The following is a 20,645-nucleotide window of genomic DNA, read 5'->3' as shown; positions in this document are numbered from 1 at the left end:
TCGATGCGGCTTAAAGGGGTGGTTCACCTTCAAACAACTAGTTGTTTTCAGATAGATCACCAGAAATAAAAAAATTTCCTATTTTCTATGTGTCACAGTTTTTCTAATATTGAAGTGTAAAGTGTCATTTTTCACTTTCTGAAGCAGCCCTGGGAGGGGGGTCGCCGACCCTGTAAACTAGTCTAAATTGATACATTTAGTTGATACATTTCTTATCTTTGTCCCTGCTGAGCAGAATCCCTGAATTTCATTAAAGGCAGCTGTTAGAATTGATACAATAGTTGCTAATACTCAGATTCTGCCGAGTAGTGATGGGCGAACTTTGTGAATTTCCCGCAAAATTTGCGAAACTGCAAAGCCATATATTTTTCTGGCGCAGGCAAATTTTTGCAAGAGAATTTTCACTGCAAATTCGCGACTTTATTCACCAGCTGCAAAACATACAAATTCCCAGCGAATACGCACCTGGCGAATAAATTCGCCCCTCACTGCTGCTGAGAAATGGATCCACTAAATGTTGCAAAATTGTAACAGTTCAGAGTCTGCACCTGAATTACTGAGCTGCCAGACTCAAACACCAGAGACACGAACATTCAACTTTAAACTTAGATTTTGGAAAACCAGTAAATAATAAATAATGGAAACTAAGTGAAAAAAAACTTTATTTCTGGGGAACAATCTAAAAATAACTGAATTGAAAAAAGTGTTTGGAAGTTGAACAACCCCTTTAAGTTAACCTAGAATGGCCAATTTTTTTTTTAATTATTTGCCTTTTTCTTTAACTTTTTCCAGCTGGGGGTCACTGACCCCATCTAAAAACAAATGCTCTGTAAGGCTACACATGTATTGTTGTTGCTACTTTTTATTTCTCATCTTTCTATTCAGGCCTCTCCTACTCATATTCCAGTCTCTTATTCAAATCAGTGCATGGTTGCTAGGGTCACTTGGACCCTAGCAACCAGATTGCTTAATATACAAATTGAAGAGCTGCTGAATAAAAAGCTAAAACCACAAATAATAAAAAATGAAAACCAATTGCAAATTGTCTCAGAATATCATTCGCTGCATCATACTAAAGGTTAACTCTAAGGTGAACAACCCCTTTAATAAGATTACTGGTCACAGGCACCGGCGCCACAAAGCAGGACCCTAATGCCGTGATCTGTAAAGTTTAGGGCTGCCTCCCCCCCAGGGGCTCAGAACTTTGGTTGTGGGGCCCAGCCCAAGGGATATTTGGGTAAAATGCCTATTTATAGTCTACATACAACTGGAAGCCCATCCTGAAGGTTAATTAAAGCATTGGTATTGGGTTAAAGAAGACTATGACAAAATATTGAGCCTCGGACAGAGACTTGAACTGAATAAGTCTGAAGAGCACTGGCAATATAGTGATTGGCAGCTTTTTTCTATATACACACCCAGAGCTATGTGAACTAATAGCACCTCCTATGTTGGTGTAGCACCAGTAACGTCTATAGAATGAGCTGCCTCACCGTACAGGTACAACATGGCTGACCCACTTCTCAATCCACCGCTTCAGTCTCATGATCAAACAACAACCCGACAAGCTTAAAATGAAAAGTATTCTAAAAGTATAAAATTAGTGAATCCGCTATTGGTGAATCGGCCGTATCCCCGAATCCTTCATGAGAGATTCAACCGAATACTGAAGCAAAAGGGACGGGCAGGGAAAAAGTGTAAAAAAAAACCCATTTTGATTTGTGACAAAAAGTTACGTGATTTCCCTTCCCCTATTTGCATATGAAAATTAAATTTGGTTTGGTATTCGGCCAGGCACAAGTATTTGGACAAATCTGAAAAAGGCAGAATCCCGACCCAAATCCTGGATTCAGTGCATCCCTAATAAAAACTACTCTCTGGCTTTATAAACTGAACCATAGGTCCTGCCTTATGTATCAGAGGTACAGGAGACACTGGATGAGAAAGGAGAAACTGGAGAAGAAGAAAGGGCTGACAATGGTACGAAGAGGAAATATACTGATGAGACACTGCAGTAAATCAATAGACAGTTGGTTTATTGTGGAAGGAAGCAGAGAAAGGAAACCGCTTGGTTGTACCCCCCACTACTACTGCTGTTTCCCGTATCAAACCCTTCTCTCTTGCGACTCCTTATATTTGGAATGCCATTCCTGAATCTCTCAGGAGAGAATCCTCCTTCAGTGTTTTTAAACAAAACTCAAAGACTAAATCTGGGAGCACCTGGATAAAACCTGAACTGGCACTTATATAACAGTGTAACAAACTGTAACCCAAAGCACCTTAATACCCCTCTGAATTGTGTCTGTATGTTACCCTCCCATTTAGACTGTAAGCCCTATGGGGTCGGGTCCTCTAGCCTTTTGTTTCCTTGACAATGAGCACTTAATCTGCATTGTAATTATATTTTATATTTATGTGAATTGTATTCTAATAATGCACTTATTGTTACTTTTTATTCCAATGACCCTTTGTTTGTTACTACTAATTTATTGTTTTGCTGTACAGGGCTTTGCCCTCGAGGAGCGCTTTACAAATAAAAATATACATACATACATATACAGTATACATACATACATACATACATACAAAGGGGAGCATGCTCCGCACTTACCATTAGACTACCATCTTGTTCCTTCATAAAGCTCCTCATTGAAGATTCCAGTTGGCTACACAGATTCAAAGATTCCGACCGAAGATCTTCACTGTGAAGAAACCAATAATAAACGTGTTTTATTGTGACAGACCAGGTCTCCATTTAATTAACACAACAGTGAACTCTTCCTGCTCTCCCCGAAGGAAAAAGCACACAGTATCCTGCTACAAATCATACCTGTCTATTTCCTGTATACTGTAATACATCGCTGAATGCTTGCCTACTGAATATTATATAGGAATATAGAGTTTTTTTGCTAGTGAACAAGGTCCAACTTGCTCAACAATATCCAGAATATGCCGCAACAATCAATTTAGCTTTTTTGAATATTAACGTACAGTTCAGCAGAGAAATCGGAGGGCATAGTGACCCTATGTTTCTGGTGATATAAAAAAATTATAAAACACTTAAACAGAAATACAAGATCCATTTTGCAATTTAAATTATCCTTCCACTGTTCTGTAATGCATTTGTTAATTTCCAATTCCATCTCGTTTCTTGTCTCTTTCTCTTCTCCTCTATATGTTTAATTCATCCCCACCTTAGTTTCCATCATCTTCCATCTCTTCTGTACACCCATTGGTTTTACTCACCTTTTCTTCACATACTCTTGGGCTAGGCTGACGGAGAGGACAGGAGGCTGGGAAAGCAGTTGGCTGGGGCCAGGCATTCGAGATGTGCCCAAGCTATCTGGGCTACCACTCACAGGGCCGCGGACTTTGCTCTGTGGGGATCAGTAAGGCATTGGGTGCATTAATAACAGTGAGGCTGATTTAGAAACATTGGGCACAGTTCCCATGGGCAGTAACCCAAATCAACCAATCAGTGATTGGCTATTTTCAGCCAGCTGCTGGTTTAAAGGAAAACTTTACCCTTTAATGTAAGTCTCTATAAAAAGATATTGCATAAACAGCTCATATGTAAAACTCTGCTTCATGTAAATAAACCATTTTCATAATAATATAGCTTTTTTATTATTATGCGCAATTGGGTAATCCTAAATAGAATATTGCCAATTTAAAAAATAAGGGCCGCCCCATGGGATTGTATGAGTCACTGTGCACACAAACCAACCATACTTGTTAGGTCACATGAGCCAATTAACAGACAGAGTTGTGTCTTTTGCTTCCTCACTTCTTCCTGTTACAGTTAGAGCTGCAGTATTTCTGGTCAGGTGATCTCTGAGGCAGCACACGGATCATCAAAAATATTTACTTAAATATGTTTTCCAGTTTGGTAAGATTCTTTAATATGTCACTTAATTTGATATAAACTGTTGCTCAAGTATTTATTTTGGGGGTACAGTTTTTCCTTAACAACGAATGCAAGCATTTAATTGGTTGCCACAGGTTACTACCCATGGGCAAATTTGCACAGTGTTCATAAATAAGCCCCTCTAGGGGTAATTTATCAACACTGGGCCAATTTGCCCATGGGTAGTAACCCATGGCAACCAATCAGATTTTTGCATTCATTGTTCTACTTGCAGCTGGCTTTAAAAAAGCTAATCACTGATTGGTTGGTATGTGCAAGAAGAAGAAAACTGGAGAGCCTTCCAGTGTGAATAAATGTAGTTTTTATTGAAGCACTACATGTTTTTGGGCCTCAAGGATCCTTCCTCTAGTGCAAGTAACTTGAGTAAGAATATAACAGCAAAGGTTGGTTGCTCTGGGTAAATGCACAAAATATATGTTTTATTGACATGTCAGCAATTCTACTACTACGCTGTTACCCAATGAGTGAGCAGCAGGTACCCATGATCTTCCACGAGTAACATACATGAAACATATATGTATACTGCTTACACAAGCAATCTTTAGCAGGTTCCAGAGCTCCTGCTGTCTCTTCTCTTGTCTCCTCACCACTATCTTTTCATCCTCTCGCATTAGGTTCATCACCTCTTTCACCTTTGGGGAGAGTTCCAGAGCTTTGCGCTTGCACACCACAGTCTTGCTGCAGACAGAGGGGAAAGGAGTCAGTGAAGGGGACATGCAATGACAGAGATGAGAAGGAAAGGTAGAACTGATACAGACCTGAGTTGGTCGTATATAAGGATGACTCTCTTCTCGAAGCTCTGGATGGCTAGTATTAGGAGGCGCACCATGTCGTTGCTGTCACCTGGCGTCCTCTGATCTACAGGCAAGAAATACAAGAAAATGAGAATCTCAAGATATTGAAGACGGTTTAGATTTAGGACGTGTTGCCTGGCTGACTGAGAGAGAATATAGTGAGATAAGATACCACTTTCTGTTTGCAACTGCTTTATAAAGCCTTATATAGGTGGAACTCGTCGCAGTATCAAGGTGGTGTGTCACTCCTAAGGTCGAAATTACAATTTTGGTGAAATAACCCCAAAATAGTGAAAATCGGCAAGATATCAGGACTCCGTGAATCGTGAAAATCGGTAAATTGCTGAGATTCAGTGTGAGCAAATTCGGAGCATTGCGATCCGCAGTGGAACGCACGTGCCGAGACACATCAGGGGTTTTGCGCCGAAAGGGTTTCCTTCAGAAACACTACTATAGTTTATATAAATAAGCTGCTGTGTAGCAATGGTAGAAATAGAAAAAAGACTATATGGCACAGGTTAAATAGTGGATAACAGATAACACCATTATGTTCTACAGAGCTTATCTGCTGTGTAACCTGAGCCTTTTCTCCTTTGAATGGCTGCCCCATTGCTAGACAGCAGCTTATTTATATAAACATATATATAAAAAATCCTGGTGCAACCAATTACCTTCAAAAGTCACATAATTAGTTGCAATCCAAGGGGGTTATTTATCAAGGTCCGTATTTCTAAGTTACAAATCCGAGCAACTCCGAATGCCCGAATGGACCTTATTTATGAAGAAAAAAGCCCGAAACAAAACGTAGTTTTCGGAGTTTTTTCCGCAGAAACCATGAATGCATCGGATATCAGTACGGACATCAGTGCAGACACTGGGACCTTATACAGGACCCGAGAGCTTTTAGATGCCGGGGTTTCGGATTCTGAGTTTTTAGACTCAGAATTTGAAGAGTTTTTAGACTCAGAATAATTCGATGTTCGGATATTCGGACCTTGATAAATAACCCTCTAAGTGTCACATGATCTGTCAGCATAAACACATCTTTTCTGACATGGTACCACAACAAACCTGCCAAGAGAGCGCCGCCCACCAAAACTCACAGACCGGACAGGGAGGGCATTAATCAGAGAGGCAGCACAGAGACCAAAGGAAACCCTGAAGGAGTTGCAGAGTTTCACAGCAGAGACTGAATTATCTGTCCATAGGAACACAATAAGCCAATAGAGCTGGGCTTTATGGAAGAGTGGACAGAAAAAGGCCATTACTTAAAGTTAAAAATAAGAAGGCACGTTTTGAGTTTGTCAAAAGGCATGTGGGCAAGTCCCCAAATGTATGGAGGAAGGTGCTCTGGTCAAATGAGACCAAAATTTAACTTTACGGCCACCAAGGAAAATGCTATGTCTGGCGCAAAACCAACATATCCCATCCCCCCAAGAACACCATCGCTACAGTGAAACATGGTGGTGGCAGCATCATGCTGTGCTGGGGATGTTTGTACTGGTCGAGGGAAAGATGGATGGTGCTAAATACAAGGATATTCTTGAGCAAAACCTGTGTCAGTCTGCCTGTGATTTGAGACTGGGACGGAGGTTCACCTTCCAGCAGAACAATGAGCAGAAGCAACAGCTAAAGCAACACTCGAGTGGTTTAAGGGGAAACATTTAAATGTGTTGGAATGGCCTAGTCAAAGTCCAGACCTCAATCCGATTGAGAATCTGTGGTCAGACTTGAAGATTGCTGCTCACAAGCGAAAACCATCCAACATGAAGGAACTGGAGCAGTTTTGCCTTGAGGAATGGGCAAAAATACCAGTGGCAAGATGTGGCAACTCATAGAGACTTATACAAAGCCACTTGCAGCTGTAATTGACTCTACAAAGTACTGATTTTGGGGGGGGGGGGATAAACAGTTATGCACGGTGAAGATTTCTGTTATTTTGTCCTATTTGTTGTTTGTTTCACAATAATAAAAAAAAAAATCTTCAAATTTGTAGTTCTGTAAATGAAATGGTGCAAACTCTCAACCAATCCGTTGTGAGGCAACAAAACATGAAAAATGCCAAGGGGGGGGGGGTGGTGAAGACTTTTGGAAGGCACTGTATGTAGGGCACAGCTGAAAACATTTGCTCCCATAAGATGCAGGATTCTGAGAGGATTCTGTGCTTAGGATGGGACTATAAATTGCCTTAAATCTTAACAAATATTCACTACCCAGTTCCTTTCTATATCCTGCATGTGGGCTGTTCTCTTAGCCTTGGTGGGAAAGACTGCTCTGCTATTACCTCCTGAGCACTTACTTACAAAAGAGCATTTTTAATCGGGGTCCAGGATGGAGATGTGCAAGTTCTTTGGTCCCAGATCCAGATTACAATTAGTAAGGCATATGATTTAAAATATGAATTCCACAAGCTGTTATATAGAGATTATGTGAATGCAACTATGCAATGTAACGGCTCACCTCTAGGTCGCTCTCGTAGCCGCCGATATAGGTCTCTAGCCTGCTCTTCTCTAAAAAGAAAATTATTTTTAATTAAACCACCGACATGGAGGACAGCAATTATAACCCCCTGCCCCAAAATTATTTACAGAACACTTTATAAGATTAAATCACAACGGCTGAATAGGTTCAACCTCACTCACAGGTCATCCAGGGTCCCCCGATGTTTCCTGCCTAGTGGATTTCTCTGCAGATCTACACTGTCCGTTTGTAAAGCCATCATTTTATCCACAAGAGCTTGCACTTCCCTTTCCTGCAAGAGTAAAACAATATGGGGATGTTACAGCGAAACAAAATGTCTCAAAAGGTAGATAGAAAGGTTGCAGCTCTAATTCTATTTGCCACACACACTAGTCCCCAGTTACAGGACTCACCAAATGATTACTGGGGACTAGTGTGTGGCTAATAGAATTAGAGCTGCAGCCTTTTCTATCATAAGGCAAGGGAGCCTTATGATTGGCCAGAAGGGAAAGGTTTTTTCTACAGGTAAGAACTCTCTGTAGGTTACAAAGCTCAAGCCCTCCTTTACTCCATAAAGATCAATGCCATGACAAAACAGCCCATAACTAAACAACCTAGATTCATTTAAACTAGAGAGTGTGCTACTTTAGAAGACATCCAATTCTGTATCACCCACGGATGCCAAGTTAAACACAATACACAAGCCTAATTGTAAACGGTTGCTCGTCATCCCCTTTTGTCTCATTGCTTACCCTTCCACACAATTCCACTGCTTGCTCCATCTCTCTCCAGGCTGACAGGAGCTTTTCAGAAGCTGCGAGAAAGACAAGGAATGATTAGTACAAAATAAAGATAGAAGGCGCACACCCTAAAGTTAAACTACGGGGTGCTGTAGGTGACTCCGCTTAAGGGTCTCAATATGAATTTCAAATACAAAAATAATGGATAGCACATCCGATTTGAAAAGCAAAAAAATTAATTAATTATAAAGAAAAAATTACGAAAAAATAATATAAAAAATCAAATAATAAGGTAAGCCATGGAATGATTAGTGTCCACATAACTGCTGCCATTTGCAGATCTTTAAAAAGGAGCAATATAATTTAATGTTGTGGCCTTTCATCACCTTTAAACACTTTTTTCAGTTCAGTTGTTTTCAGATTGTTCTCCAGAAATAAAGACTTTTTTTAATTCCATTATTTATTATTATTTTTTAATGGTTTTCCAAAATCTAAGTGTAAAGTTGAATGTCCCTGTCTCTGGTGTTTGAGTCTGGCAGCTCAGTAATTCAGGCGCAGACTCTGAACTGTTACAATTGTGCAACATTGAGTTGATACATTTCTCAGCAGCATCTCTGGAGTATTAGTAACTATTGTATCAATTCTAACAGCTGCCTGTAATGAAACCCAGAGATTCTGCTCAGCTCATACACTTCAATATTAGAAAAATCGTCACACGCAGAAAATAGAAAGCCATTGAAAAAAGTCATTATTTCTGGTGATCTATCTGAACAAAACTAGTTGTTTGAACGTGAACTACCCTTTAAGTTTACGCTTAGTATGTTACAGAACAGTAGAAAAAATCCAAAAGCAAAGCAGTGTTTCGGACCCCTCCGGGCCCAGGCTTGATAAAGGGCCCGGAAGGGGTCCAAAATGCTGCATTGCTTTTGAATGCTTATGGGCTAAATACATCACCTATTTATACACACCAATTTTTGGTGTGCTTCTGGATATTTTTAACTATTGACTATAGTCCCCGTGCAAGGAAGGGGATTTCTGGTCGAGCACCCACCACTTACAACAAGTGAAAATTCTACACAGAGCCCCACACTATCATGCAGTAGTATGTTACAGAATGTCTTATTGTAGACTTTTTAACTGGTCTTCATTTTTTAAAATTTTTTAGGTCAAAGTTATACGGACACTAAAAACTACTTTTTAAAAATATGAATGTACATTAAAAGTTACATATAGGACCATTTTGATTTGATTTTGAGTTGAAGTTTCTAACCCTGACTGTGTTGCCAACCTGACTGTCCCATCTCAGCCTGTCAGTTAGAGTTTCTAATGCTAAGGGACTCCTGCTGCACAAATATGGCAGCCCCCTCATACAGGAACATGGGACATCAGACAGGTAATGTAAAAGCATCCTGCAAATACTTCACTTTACTTTACTCCAGCAAAGTTATACATTGCTTTTAAAGGCAATATTATGATAGATGTAAAAAAAAAAAAAGAGTTTAATTTCTGGTGTCAGTATCTCTTTAATTCCTCTCCTCTTCCATACCAATAGAAACACAGCAATAGCAGTGACTGTTCTAGTAAGTGAGGTTTTTTCTACTTTCGCTTCTTATATCTCCATTAAGTAGAAGGGGTACCTTCCATATCCTCAGCAGAACTTTTATTTTATTTCTGGCCGAAGGCCAGAGATTGCTGTGTACATGACACTTTCATATTTATTAAATGTCAAGTTGTGCTTTTCCCAAAAAAATTCGAGTTTTCAAGGGTAGAATTTTTAGGGTTTTTTAAAAAAAAAACCGAGATTAGTTCGAATCTGAAAATACTCCAGCTAAAACCTGTCGGGGTCATGTAGAAGTCACTAGCAGTGGTCCCTTCAACCATATGAAGATGTTTGTAGCCTTCATGATGTTAAAGCTTATTTCTATTGTTTTTACTGGAAAACTCGATACATTTGAGCGATTTGAGTTTTTTTTGCCGAAAAATCGATCAGGTCGAGTTTTTTCACTCGGATTACACTGGTTCGAGTTTTTTTATATTCAAGTATTTTCATAAATAAGAAAACATTGGAGCTATGAGTTTATTCGAGGTATAAAAAAAACCTTGCAAACTTGACCTTTGATAAATAACCCCCTAATTGTATAACTATATTTATACAGGTGACTGGGAGCTCCCATACTGCTTGCCTTTACTACGCTAGTTAATGTAAAAAGGCTATTTTTGATGCATAAGAATTCTGTTCAAAGGTTGTCTAAAGAAAAAAAAGAAATAAGCTTCCAGTGGGCACAATCAGCCGTTATACTATACACTGTGTTAGAGGTTAAAACAAAGCCAATGAATGTGCTATAAGTTCACTTTACTAAGCAATAAAAAATCAACAGAAGAAAGGGAGCCACAGCCAGGAACTTACTGATTCCAAACTCCATCTGTTCGCTGTATTTTTCTAGATCAATCTGGATACTGCTCCGGAAGAAATCCAGTTTGGCCTTTAGCTGCTCACACTCAGAGGTCATTGAGTTCTTTTTTTTTGAAAGTTCGGTATTGTATCGCAGCAGGTTTACCCTTCAAAATAAACACAGCCAAGCCCTCAGCATATACAGGTATGGGATTTCTTACCAGGAGACCCATTATCTAGAAAATTCCGAATTACCATCTCCCAAACAATTTTAGTTAATAATTCCAATTTTTGAAAATGATTTCCCTTTTCTCTGTAATAATAAAACAGGAGATAAAATAAAAAGAACTAACTAACCCCACTAAAAAAAAAAAAAACCCTACCCAGTACTGTACATAGTCCTCCCTCCCTGCTCCCCCCCGCATTGGTGATAACACTTATAAGTGCCCCTAATCCTTTACTCGCCTATAGGTGCACAGTAAGCGCAGCAGAGCTCGTGGGCGCCATCTTCTGGCTCTTCAGATTTATTTGGGAACGGAGCATCATTCTCTTCTTCCAGTTCATAGCAACTGTGCATGCGCCAAAAGTGATGGAAATTGCCCAAGAGAAGGAAGAGGACACAAAGAAATTGAAATAGGAGGAAGATGGCGCCCATGAGCTCTGCTGCACTTACTCTGCACCTATGGGTGAGTAAAGGATTAGGGGCACTTATAGGTTTTATCACCTATACAAGGGGAGCGGGGGTGCTATGCAGGGTAATGGGTAGGGGTTTTTATTAATGGGGGGGTTGAGTTCTACTTTAATGAAGGTACAACAATCCTACTGGGTTTAATTAACGGTTAAATAATTTTTTTTAGTAGACTTAAGGTAAGAAGATCCCAATTATGGAAAGATCCCTTAACTGGAATACGCCAGGTCCCAAGCTTTTTGGATAACAGGTCCCATACCTGCACATACACAACTAATGGCCTACTAACTCACATAGAGGTACGTTGCCCTTGAAGGAGACGAGCACAATCCTCTTTCAGTGCTCGTATTGTCTGCCAGATCTGCCCCCACACACGTCGGAGGTGGGTGTAAGTGAGGGGCCGCTTGGGATCCTGCACTGAAAGAGAGTAAGTGCCACAGTGTCACGTCACCATTTATAATACACAAAAGCCATGAATATCTTGTAAATTATATCCTTATAAACGGTGAGTAGTGATGTCATCAGTTATAAACGGTGAGTAGTGATGTAATTTCTGTCACATGGCTCACTAAAATTTGTGTATTATAATTAATAAAGTACCCCAGTTGTAAAATATGAGGATATTATAAGTTACCTCGGAGTTCCTTGACCTGTATAAAAACACTCGCCCTTGTGTTTTTATATGGTCATGAAACTCCTCGGTAACTTATAATATCCTTATATTTTACAAGAGGGGGTACTTTATTCACTATATAATCCACCCAAACCGTGTCAGGGAACAAATTACAAATCTCAGTTAGATGGACGTCATGTTCCTAAACCAAACAATACATATTCTTGGATAGGAAACCTGCTGGTCAGAGATTCATGCTTCTCCCCTTCCTGCTGTAGTTGAACTGCAGATCTCATCTATGCATGATGGGAGTACACTGTTCTTACTTACAATAAACATTACATTCATGTATGCCCCCTTTACAATGCACACAGGGCATATTTAAAGCGTAAAAAACGTTCACCACATAGTGAAGCTGCACTACTTTTAAATGGTTGGTTCACCTTTAAAGGGATACTGTCATGGAAAAACATGTTTTTTTTCAAAACACATCAGTTAATAGTGCTGCTCCAGCAGAATTCTGCACTGAAATCCATTTCTCAAAAGAGCAAACAGATTTTTATATATTTAATTTTGAAATCTGACATGGGGCTAGACATTTCGTCAGTTTCTCAGTTGCCCCAGTCACGTGACTTGTGCCATGGAATTACTTTCTGGCAGGCTGTTATTTTTCCTTCTGAATGTTACTGAAGGAGTCACAGTGGGACATGGGTTTTTACTATTGAGTGCTGTTCTTAGATCTAACAGGCAGCTGTTATCTTGTGTTAGGGAGCTGCTATCAGGTTAACTTTCCATTGTTCTGTTGTTAGGCTGCAGAGGGGCGAAAGGGAGGGGGTGATACTCCAACTTGCAGTACAGCAGTAAAGAGTGACTGAAGTTTATAAGAGCACAAGTCACATGACTTGGGGCAGCTGGGAAATTGACAAAATGTCTAGCCCCATGTCAGATTTAAAAATGAAATATAGAAAAATCTGTTTGCTCTTTTGAGAAATGAATTTCAGTGCAGAATTCTGCTGGAGCAGCACTATTAACTGATGTGTTTGCATTAAGTATTTTTAAATACGTTTTTTTTTTATTATTGTTTTTATAGTATTTGCATTCTTCTTCTGACGCTTTCTAGCTTTCAAACAGGGGTCACTGACCCCATCTAAAAACAAATGCTCTGTAAGGCTGCAAATTTATTATTATTGCTACTTTTTATGACTCATTTTCTATTCAGGCCTCTCCTATTCATATTCCAGTTTCTTATTCAAATCAATGCATGGTTCCTAGGGTACTTTGAACCCTATCAACCAGATGGCTGAAATCGCAAACTGGAGAGCTTCTGAATGAAAAAAGTAAAATAACTCAAAAACCACAAATAATAATAAATACCTAAACCAAACCAACAGATCATATACAATATGAAGGCTGGGGATGGAAGATAAAATTTGATGCAACCCAAACACAGCCTTCATGAAATATTCGGCCGAATACTGAACCTGATCCGAATTCTAATTTGCATATGCAAATTTGAGGCGGGAAAGGAAATCGTGGAAAAACATTTTTTACTTTCTAGTTTTGTGACAAAAAGTTACATGATTTCCTTCCCTGCCCCTAATTTACATTTACAAATTAGGATTCGATTCGGCCAGGCACAAGGATTCGGCCGAATCCTGAGCGAATCCCAAACCGAATCCTGGATTAGGTGCATCCCTACTGGAAAGTGAAAAGCCTCTTGACTCAAACTGCCATTATTTTCTCCTTTGGATACACAGAAGACAAAAGGCAACTAAAATAATGTGCTCTTTATAGGCATAGGCAAACTTCTCAGGTGTCAAACAGGAGGTTCTATACAAGCCGTAGGTTAGTGCCACTCACATACAATGGAGACACTCTCAGGGTGTGCCGGCAGTGATATCTGAGGTTCGTATACAGTCTTCCGGTTATCAAAAAGAAATATCAGATCACCCTCACCCTGACGCCCATCAATAACCTGTGGACAAAGAACAACAGATCATACGTATTGATTAAAATAATTTTTATCATCAATTTTACATTCACTTGTTTTTAAGGTTTACTTACCCTTTAATAAATCAGGTAAACCAGCCAAGCCTGAAAGTCCCATGACACCAAAAATGTTTTTTTTTTTTAAAAAAACATTTCCATATTCTACATATTGTTATATTTGTAGACCCTTACCGTGCAGTCTATCACATATTGGGTTAGAGGCTGGGCAGAATTAAGGGCCAGTCCTGAGGCCTGCAATAGTTCCTGCTCTTCCTCGGGAATCCCTGTGTCTTGCTGCAGCCAACTCTTCAGATTCTGCAGGTTTTCATTCTCGGTCACTGGGTAAGTGTGCACACGGCCAGACACCATGTTCATTACGGACAGCAGCTAGGTAGATATACACACACATATCTCTATGAATATATTGGTAATAACAATACATATATAATGCACACGAGCCAGGAGAACCTGTAATATATATCCTCAGGCAGAAAGTGATGTCACACCAAGCCAATATGGCAGCTGCTATCCTAAACAAACAGAGACAGTGCCTAGAGCTGTTTACTCAAGTAGGGTAAAGCATTCTACAATATAAACATAGCATTCTAGCTTGCACTATTGTGGCTAATCTATTGGCAATCAACTGCTTCAGTAGCTTTCCTTCTTCTTTAAATATGTAGGGAGAATCAAAAATAAAAAAAGAAAACAATAAATTATAAATGCCGAGGCTGAAAGAGAAGAGAGGAGGAGAGACCAGACATTCTGATTTCGATGTAGCAAGAGAAAAAAATTACAGTTTCTTTGTTGAATTCTTTACTATAGACAGTGGCGTAACTAGATATTACCGGGCCCCACAGCAAATTATTTTTCAGGCCCACAAAATGTTTAGAGGTTGACTTGTTTCTCCAATATTTATTGAAATTGTATATGAATTAGGGCCTCGCAGCCACAGGGTCTGCTTCCTCTATAGTTACGCCCCTGACTGTATATGTTGCATAGACACTTACCTTAAGCCTTAGGATGGAATCCAAGGCCTGGAAGCAACCCACATTAGGGTTCTGGGGATCTGTGCCTCTCTGCCTCTGGTGCCACATTAACATACACTGTAGCCATCGCTCCAACTTGCCAGCCAGTATGCTAAAACAAAGGAAAGATTTTAATTCTAACTTACTGTATGTATTGGAAGCCATCATCCAGAGCTCGACAGCCAGCCACAAATCTGAGACATGGATTGATAAAAACTGACAGTTGTGAGGCTCTAGGATCTATCGTCGGAGCTAATCTGAAAGCTACATATCTGTAGCTGGCCATACACAGCAAGAGGCGCTCGACTAGTCTGCTCACCAAACTCCTTACTATCGGACAGGGAAGTAAAGAAAATTTGCATATTTTCTTTCATCCAAGAGCCTCACCGGATGTGGATATTGTCTTCAGTTAACATGATTTTCAACTGAGTCCAAGTAATATCAGCGCCCCAATCATGTATTAATCAGGGTAGGCAATGTCCTGGGCTCAAACACGTGCCAATAGGCTGGCTCAGCCACTGGGCACTTTAAGACTGAAACAAAACTAAACTAAATCAGACCAGTAAAAATGTCAGTACCTATTTAGCATGAATGCGATTGATGTATGAAGACAGTTGGCAAGAAATACTGTATCTTTAACTATGTTATGTTAAAATGCCGTATATGTTATTAAGTATTTAAGTAAACAAGGCTATGTACATTATATATATATTGACTTTTATGCAAAGTCTGTGTTGTAAAATTTAAAAATTGCCCAATAAAAAACATTGAAATTAGAAGACAGTTGGGATCATAACGTAGCAACAGATTTAATCTGACAGCAATTACTGTGGAAAAGGTTGAATGGGTTCCCCTCTGCCCTCTCTCTCTCTTCATATCTACACTTTTATCTTCTCTTGTTTCTCTTATAGCAGTACATGTATTACAAGTAGTGATGCACCGAATCCAGGATTCGGTTCGGGATTCAGCCAGGACTCTGCCTTTTTCGGCAGGATTCAGATTCTGCCGAATCCTTGTGCCCAGCTGAACCTAGGGTTGCCACCTTTATTAAAAAATTTTACCAGCCAGTGGGGGCGGGCACCAAAAGGGAGCGGTCCGTGATGCTAAAAGGGGCAGAGCTACGTGGCGTGCCGCAAAAGGGGCGGAGCAACATCGCAGAGACGTCCACAGCGTTGGAAAAAAGGTAAGTTCTTTGCGAATTGGGGGCAGGCCAGGGGCTTTTTTTAAAGGGTATTACAAATTACCGGCAAATTTGTAATACCGGCCCTGGCCTTGGCCGGTGTTTTACCGGCTAGGCCGGTAAAATACCGGCCGGGTGGCAACTCTAGCTGAACCGAATCCTAATTTGCATATGCAAATTAGGGCAGGCAGTGAAATTATGTGACTTTTTGACAAAACAAGGAAGCAAAACATGATTTCCTCTTCCCACCCTAATTTGCAGATGCAGATTTGGTTTGGTATTCTGCCGAATCTTTCGCTAAGGATTCGGGGGTTCAGCCGAATCCAAATGAGTGGATTCGGTGCATCCCTAATTACAAGAAGGCTTGTGTAATAATGTTTTATTATATGTATTTTATTTATATTTTCAGTTTGTTTTTGTTAGAAGTTGATAGGCAAAGACAGAAGGAAAACACAGTAACATAAAGGCAGAGACGTGAAAGGTAGAAGTGCCTCAATACTGTGTGTATGTGATCTACTGGAAGTAAGGACAACTTACCCACTAAGATGATTGGGAGTTGGTAAAACACTGGAGAACTTCACAGCTCCGGTCAGGTCATCATATACCACAATGTGCTCATTGCTTTTTTCTCGCACTTTCCCATGCCTAGAGTCCAAAGGAACACATTGATTATGATCATCTAGAATGCTTGAAACCTGGGATTTATTTAGAGGGGGGGTTGACTTACCTAGCAAGCGGTTGTCCAGAGAAATTTAATGCTATATGGGGTACTTGTTTTGAACTGCAAAATGTCTAATTGTTTAACATCTCCTTTAAATTTTATAATTTGGTGCCTTAGCCTCACTTTGTATTGCTTTCCGCTTTCCTTCATTTCCTTTCAATTCTCTCTCCTTTACTACTGTCTCAACTGTTTGTTTTTAAAAACATGCAAAATAAAAGCTTTAAAAAAAAAACCCCAACAGGATTATTTTTCCAATACGGGTTTATGGAGCTTAGTTACCATCAAGTACAAGAAAATCTGTCAAAAAATTCAAATTGTTTGTGTAAATAGGGCTCTATAGGAAATGACATTTTTGTATTTCAGAGCTTTCTGGCTAACAGACCTCATGCTACTGCTTTCGGTCCAATAATATCAAGGGCAGCAAATGTATATGTTTACGTAAAGTGTCACCCTGCGTTTATAGAAGTACTTTTGATAGAAAATAAGCCAATCTCAACCCAACTGACCTTCAGGCTGGCCCTCCACGGCACTACTTTAGGCTTCCCTAAGAACCATGCCCTCAATTTTGAAACCTCTGCTCTAAGTACGCATAGGGTTGCCACCCGGCCGGTATTTTACCGGCCTAGCCGGTAAAATACCTGCCAAGGCCGGTGCCAGTATTACAAATTTACCGGCAATGTAGCTGCCGGTAAATTTGTAATACGATCAAAAGGAGCCCTCGGCCTGCCCCCAATCGCCTGCAACTTACCTTTTTCTTTGCCTCTTCTAGCGTCCGTGGGTCTCCGTTGCGTGGCCATGCCCCTTTTGACATCACGCCCCGCCCCTTTGATGTCACACCCGCCCCTTTTGAGGCCCCGCCCCCAGCAGCCGGTAAAAAAAATTATAAAAGGTGGCAACCCTAGGTACGCATCACAATACTGAATCATCATCAGTATTCAATAGTGAGAAATCCTTACTTATCTGCACCCAATTGTAGCTCAGTATCCCACTAAATCAGCAATGCTATATTCCAGGCATAGTTTCATAACATAATACGTTACAACCTTTATGAATTTTGTATACTATCTACAGGGAAATGGCAGAAGCAGCATTATGGGGATGATGGTCTAAACATAAGTGTTTTCTGGTTATAGTTCAGGTTACATAATCCAACTTGTGGCTCAACATACTACTGCTGACCTATAGCCTCTAGCAGTCTCCATCCCCAGTGCTACTATCTTAAGCTGCAGGCAACTGAACTTAAAAGAACAGTAACACCAAAAATTAAAGTGTTTTCAAGTAATGAAAATATCATGTACTGTTGCTCTGCACTGGTAAAACTGGTGTGTTGCTACAGAAACACAACTAGAGTTCATATAAAAAAGCTGCTTTGTAGCAATGGTGGAAATTGAAAAAAGTCTATATGGCACAGGTTAAATAGTGGATAATAGATAACACCATTATGTTCTACAGAGCTTATCTGCTGTGTAACCGGAGCCCCCATGGTTACAAAGCAACTTATTTATATAAACAATAGTAGTGTTTCTGAAGCAAACACACCAGTGCAGGGCAACACTACATTATATTTATTATTACTTTAAAACAATTTAATTTTCTGATGTTACCGTTTCTTTAAGTTCTGCTGTAGAATTGCTCTCCTCCCACCCCCATGAAGCCCATATCCCCACCTGTGTGTCTTACCATTGAACTGGTTGCCAGTTTGGAAGGAAAGGTCGGAATCCTGTTATACATTCAAAGGCCAAGGTCCCGAAACTCCAGTAATCAACAGTCACTGTGTACTTCTTCTGCTCCAGTAATTCTGGGGCCTGTGTGAAGGCAAAATTACAGAAAAGAAGGATATGGGATTTGGCAACAGAAAGGCACGGAAGGAAAATAAACTGGGCCAGCGTACTGGAAACTGGCACAGGAAGGAGGTACAAAGAAGCGGTAGGATAGCAGGAATGAACATGATGGTATGAGGGTAAGGACTGGAAACACTAGAATACAAAACTGTTACTTGCTTATGGAAGATCCTAGTTCCAGAACAGCTGCAAAAGTGAGAGTAGCCTTTGCCTGTAGTAGAACAATACCTGTGGGCCTGTGTGCCCTTTGTCTAGTGTAAAGAGTGCAAAGTGGTTGCTTACCAAATACTGTAGGGTACCAACAAAGGATGTGCACAGACTACCCTGATCAAGCTCCTTGGCATATCCCAAATCAATAATTTTATGGATCAACTGAAAGAGAAAGGAAAAATCAATCAATGCATTATATGGAGCCATTTATTACTAACACTGAATATTCTGGTTTAAGTCAGACTGGATTATGTCTGATCTATCCATCCACAAAGTTGGACAAACACCAGTAAACCGAAGACTAGTCACCCTTATGAGTGTGTCTAAACGAAAGTGGAATGAGCTGAGGCCGTATTAAGCACCATAAGGAAACAATTGCTAACATTATAATTGCAAGGAAATATGCCTTTCAATGCAAGAAGAAAAACGTGATTTCATTTCGCTATTTCTTTAAACAGAGTGCGGAAACCATGCTGCATTTATCCCACATGCAAGTGGAAGCCAAATTCATTAGGTTTTGCAGATAGAGCATAATTTTAAAATTAAGAGGTGACTGTATAATAAATTCACATTTGCTTTATTTTTCTTTAGCTTTTATAAAGGTCTTCCTGACTAAACTGGCAGATTAAATTTGTTGTGCAGATGCTAGAAACAGATGCATTACTTTGTTGTACATTGATTGCAATTATATCGCTTCCTGGGCATACAGTATATTAGCAGCAATGATATAAACTACAGAGAGTAACATTAAACATGACACTCACCATCGGATAAATAGATTATTGGCATCCTATCCACTGAGTCTCACATAACATCATTTAATATATTATGAGCTGTATGTTTTGTAATGTACTTGTATGTTATTGATAATTCTATATTGAAAATTGTTAAACTTATTGATAATTCTATATTGAAAATTGTTAAACTTACGCAATGTTCACTTTTACTATTCATTTCAATGCAAAATGAAGACAATTTTTACCTGTTTCATATATAAATAAAAACATGTTTGAAAAAAAAACATGACACTCACTCTCTGTGGTCCTGGCTGCAGAACAATGTTCTCAGGCTTCAGATCTCTGTGGATGATTCTGTTCTCGTGGAGGTATCGAAGGGCGGAGGCTGAGCAAAAGAGAAGGATTAAACCTTTAGGGGCAAATTCACTAAGCCGCGAAGCGCCGAACGCTAGCGTTAATTCGCTAGCGTTTGGCATTTTCGCTACTGCGCAAATTCACTAACGAACGCTGGCGTAGTTTCGCTAGTGTTACTTCGCAACCTTACGCCAGGCGAATTTTCGCTAGCGACGAAACTACGCAAATTCACTAACTTGCAAAGCGCAATAGAGTAGATAGGGATAAAAGTCAATTTTTTTTCTAAGTCCCAAAAAACGCTGGCGTGTTTTCTACATGATGGCTGATAGGCTGAAAAAGATCGAAAATTTTTTGGGGCTCCCCTTCCTCCCCCCTACATTTCCTGACTCATGGCAACTTACCTAGACAGTGGGCACATGTGTAGGGCAAAATAAAATTTTTATTTGCTGATTTGAAGGTTTTCTAGGCATTTGTAGTGCAGATACGTGTTCCTCCATTGAAATTTGAATTTCGCGCCGTATGGAAATTAGCCTTCGCTAGCGTAACTTCGCTTTATATAGCGAATCAACGCTAGCGCAACTCCGCAACCTTACGCTACCCCTGTGCGCAACTTCGGATTTTAGTGAATTTGCGAAGCGCTGGCGAAACTACGCCTCGCGAAGTGCGGCGAAGTTGCGCCTGGCGCAACTTCGCATCTTAGTGAATTTGCCCCTTAGAGTGTAAGCATCCTGGTGTATATTTTAGGCCTTTTTAACTTATAGTATGTTCCCTGGTGCCAAAAAAAAACGAAATGAAGACGAAGAGCCTGGTAGTAGTAGATTTTATGTGTCCTTGTCCTTTAAAAGTGATTTCTTTACTGACTAAATGAATATATCGCAGGCAAAGGTCTTATAGTGGGTGAAACTACTTCCGGGGTCCCACAACAGACAAAGCTTTCCCTGCAAGTTTCCAAAGCCCACGTTCTTGTTATTGA

At 40.0% G+C, this 20,645-nt stretch overlaps 1 protein-coding gene across 1 annotated transcript in view; it reads right to left on the bottom strand.

Moving 5' to 3' along the window:
- The window catches only part of ikbkb.L (inhibitor of kappa light polypeptide gene enhancer in B-cells, kinase beta L homeolog), a 30,948-nt gene that overhangs the window by 1,004 nt on the left and 9,299 nt on the right, over window positions 1-20,645 (bottom strand). Inside the window, 16 exon segments of the mRNA NM_001091656.1 lie at window positions 2,612-2,702; window positions 3,247-3,377; window positions 4,459-4,606; window positions 4,687-4,786; window positions 7,183-7,232; window positions 7,365-7,474; window positions 7,935-7,996; window positions 10,330-10,481; window positions 11,296-11,419; window positions 13,476-13,590; window positions 13,797-13,991; window positions 14,612-14,741; window positions 16,347-16,454; window positions 18,211-18,335; window positions 18,654-18,743; window positions 19,615-19,703. Of these exon segments, the coding sequence (NP_001085125.1) occupies window positions 2,612-2,702; window positions 3,247-3,377; window positions 4,459-4,606; window positions 4,687-4,786; window positions 7,183-7,232; window positions 7,365-7,474; window positions 7,935-7,996; window positions 10,330-10,481; window positions 11,296-11,419; window positions 13,476-13,590; window positions 13,797-13,991; window positions 14,612-14,741; window positions 16,347-16,454; window positions 18,211-18,335; window positions 18,654-18,743; window positions 19,615-19,703 (1,820 nt within the window).

This window comes from Xenopus laevis, chromosome 3L, assembly GCF_017654675.1.
Source record: "Xenopus laevis strain J_2021 chromosome 3L, Xenopus_laevis_v10.1, whole genome shotgun sequence".
In the NCBI taxonomy this organism is placed as follows: Eukaryota; Metazoa; Chordata; class Amphibia; order Anura; family Pipidae; genus Xenopus; species Xenopus laevis.
Note: the sequence above shows the minus strand (reverse complement) of the source record. Positions and strands in the feature narration are given on the sequence as shown.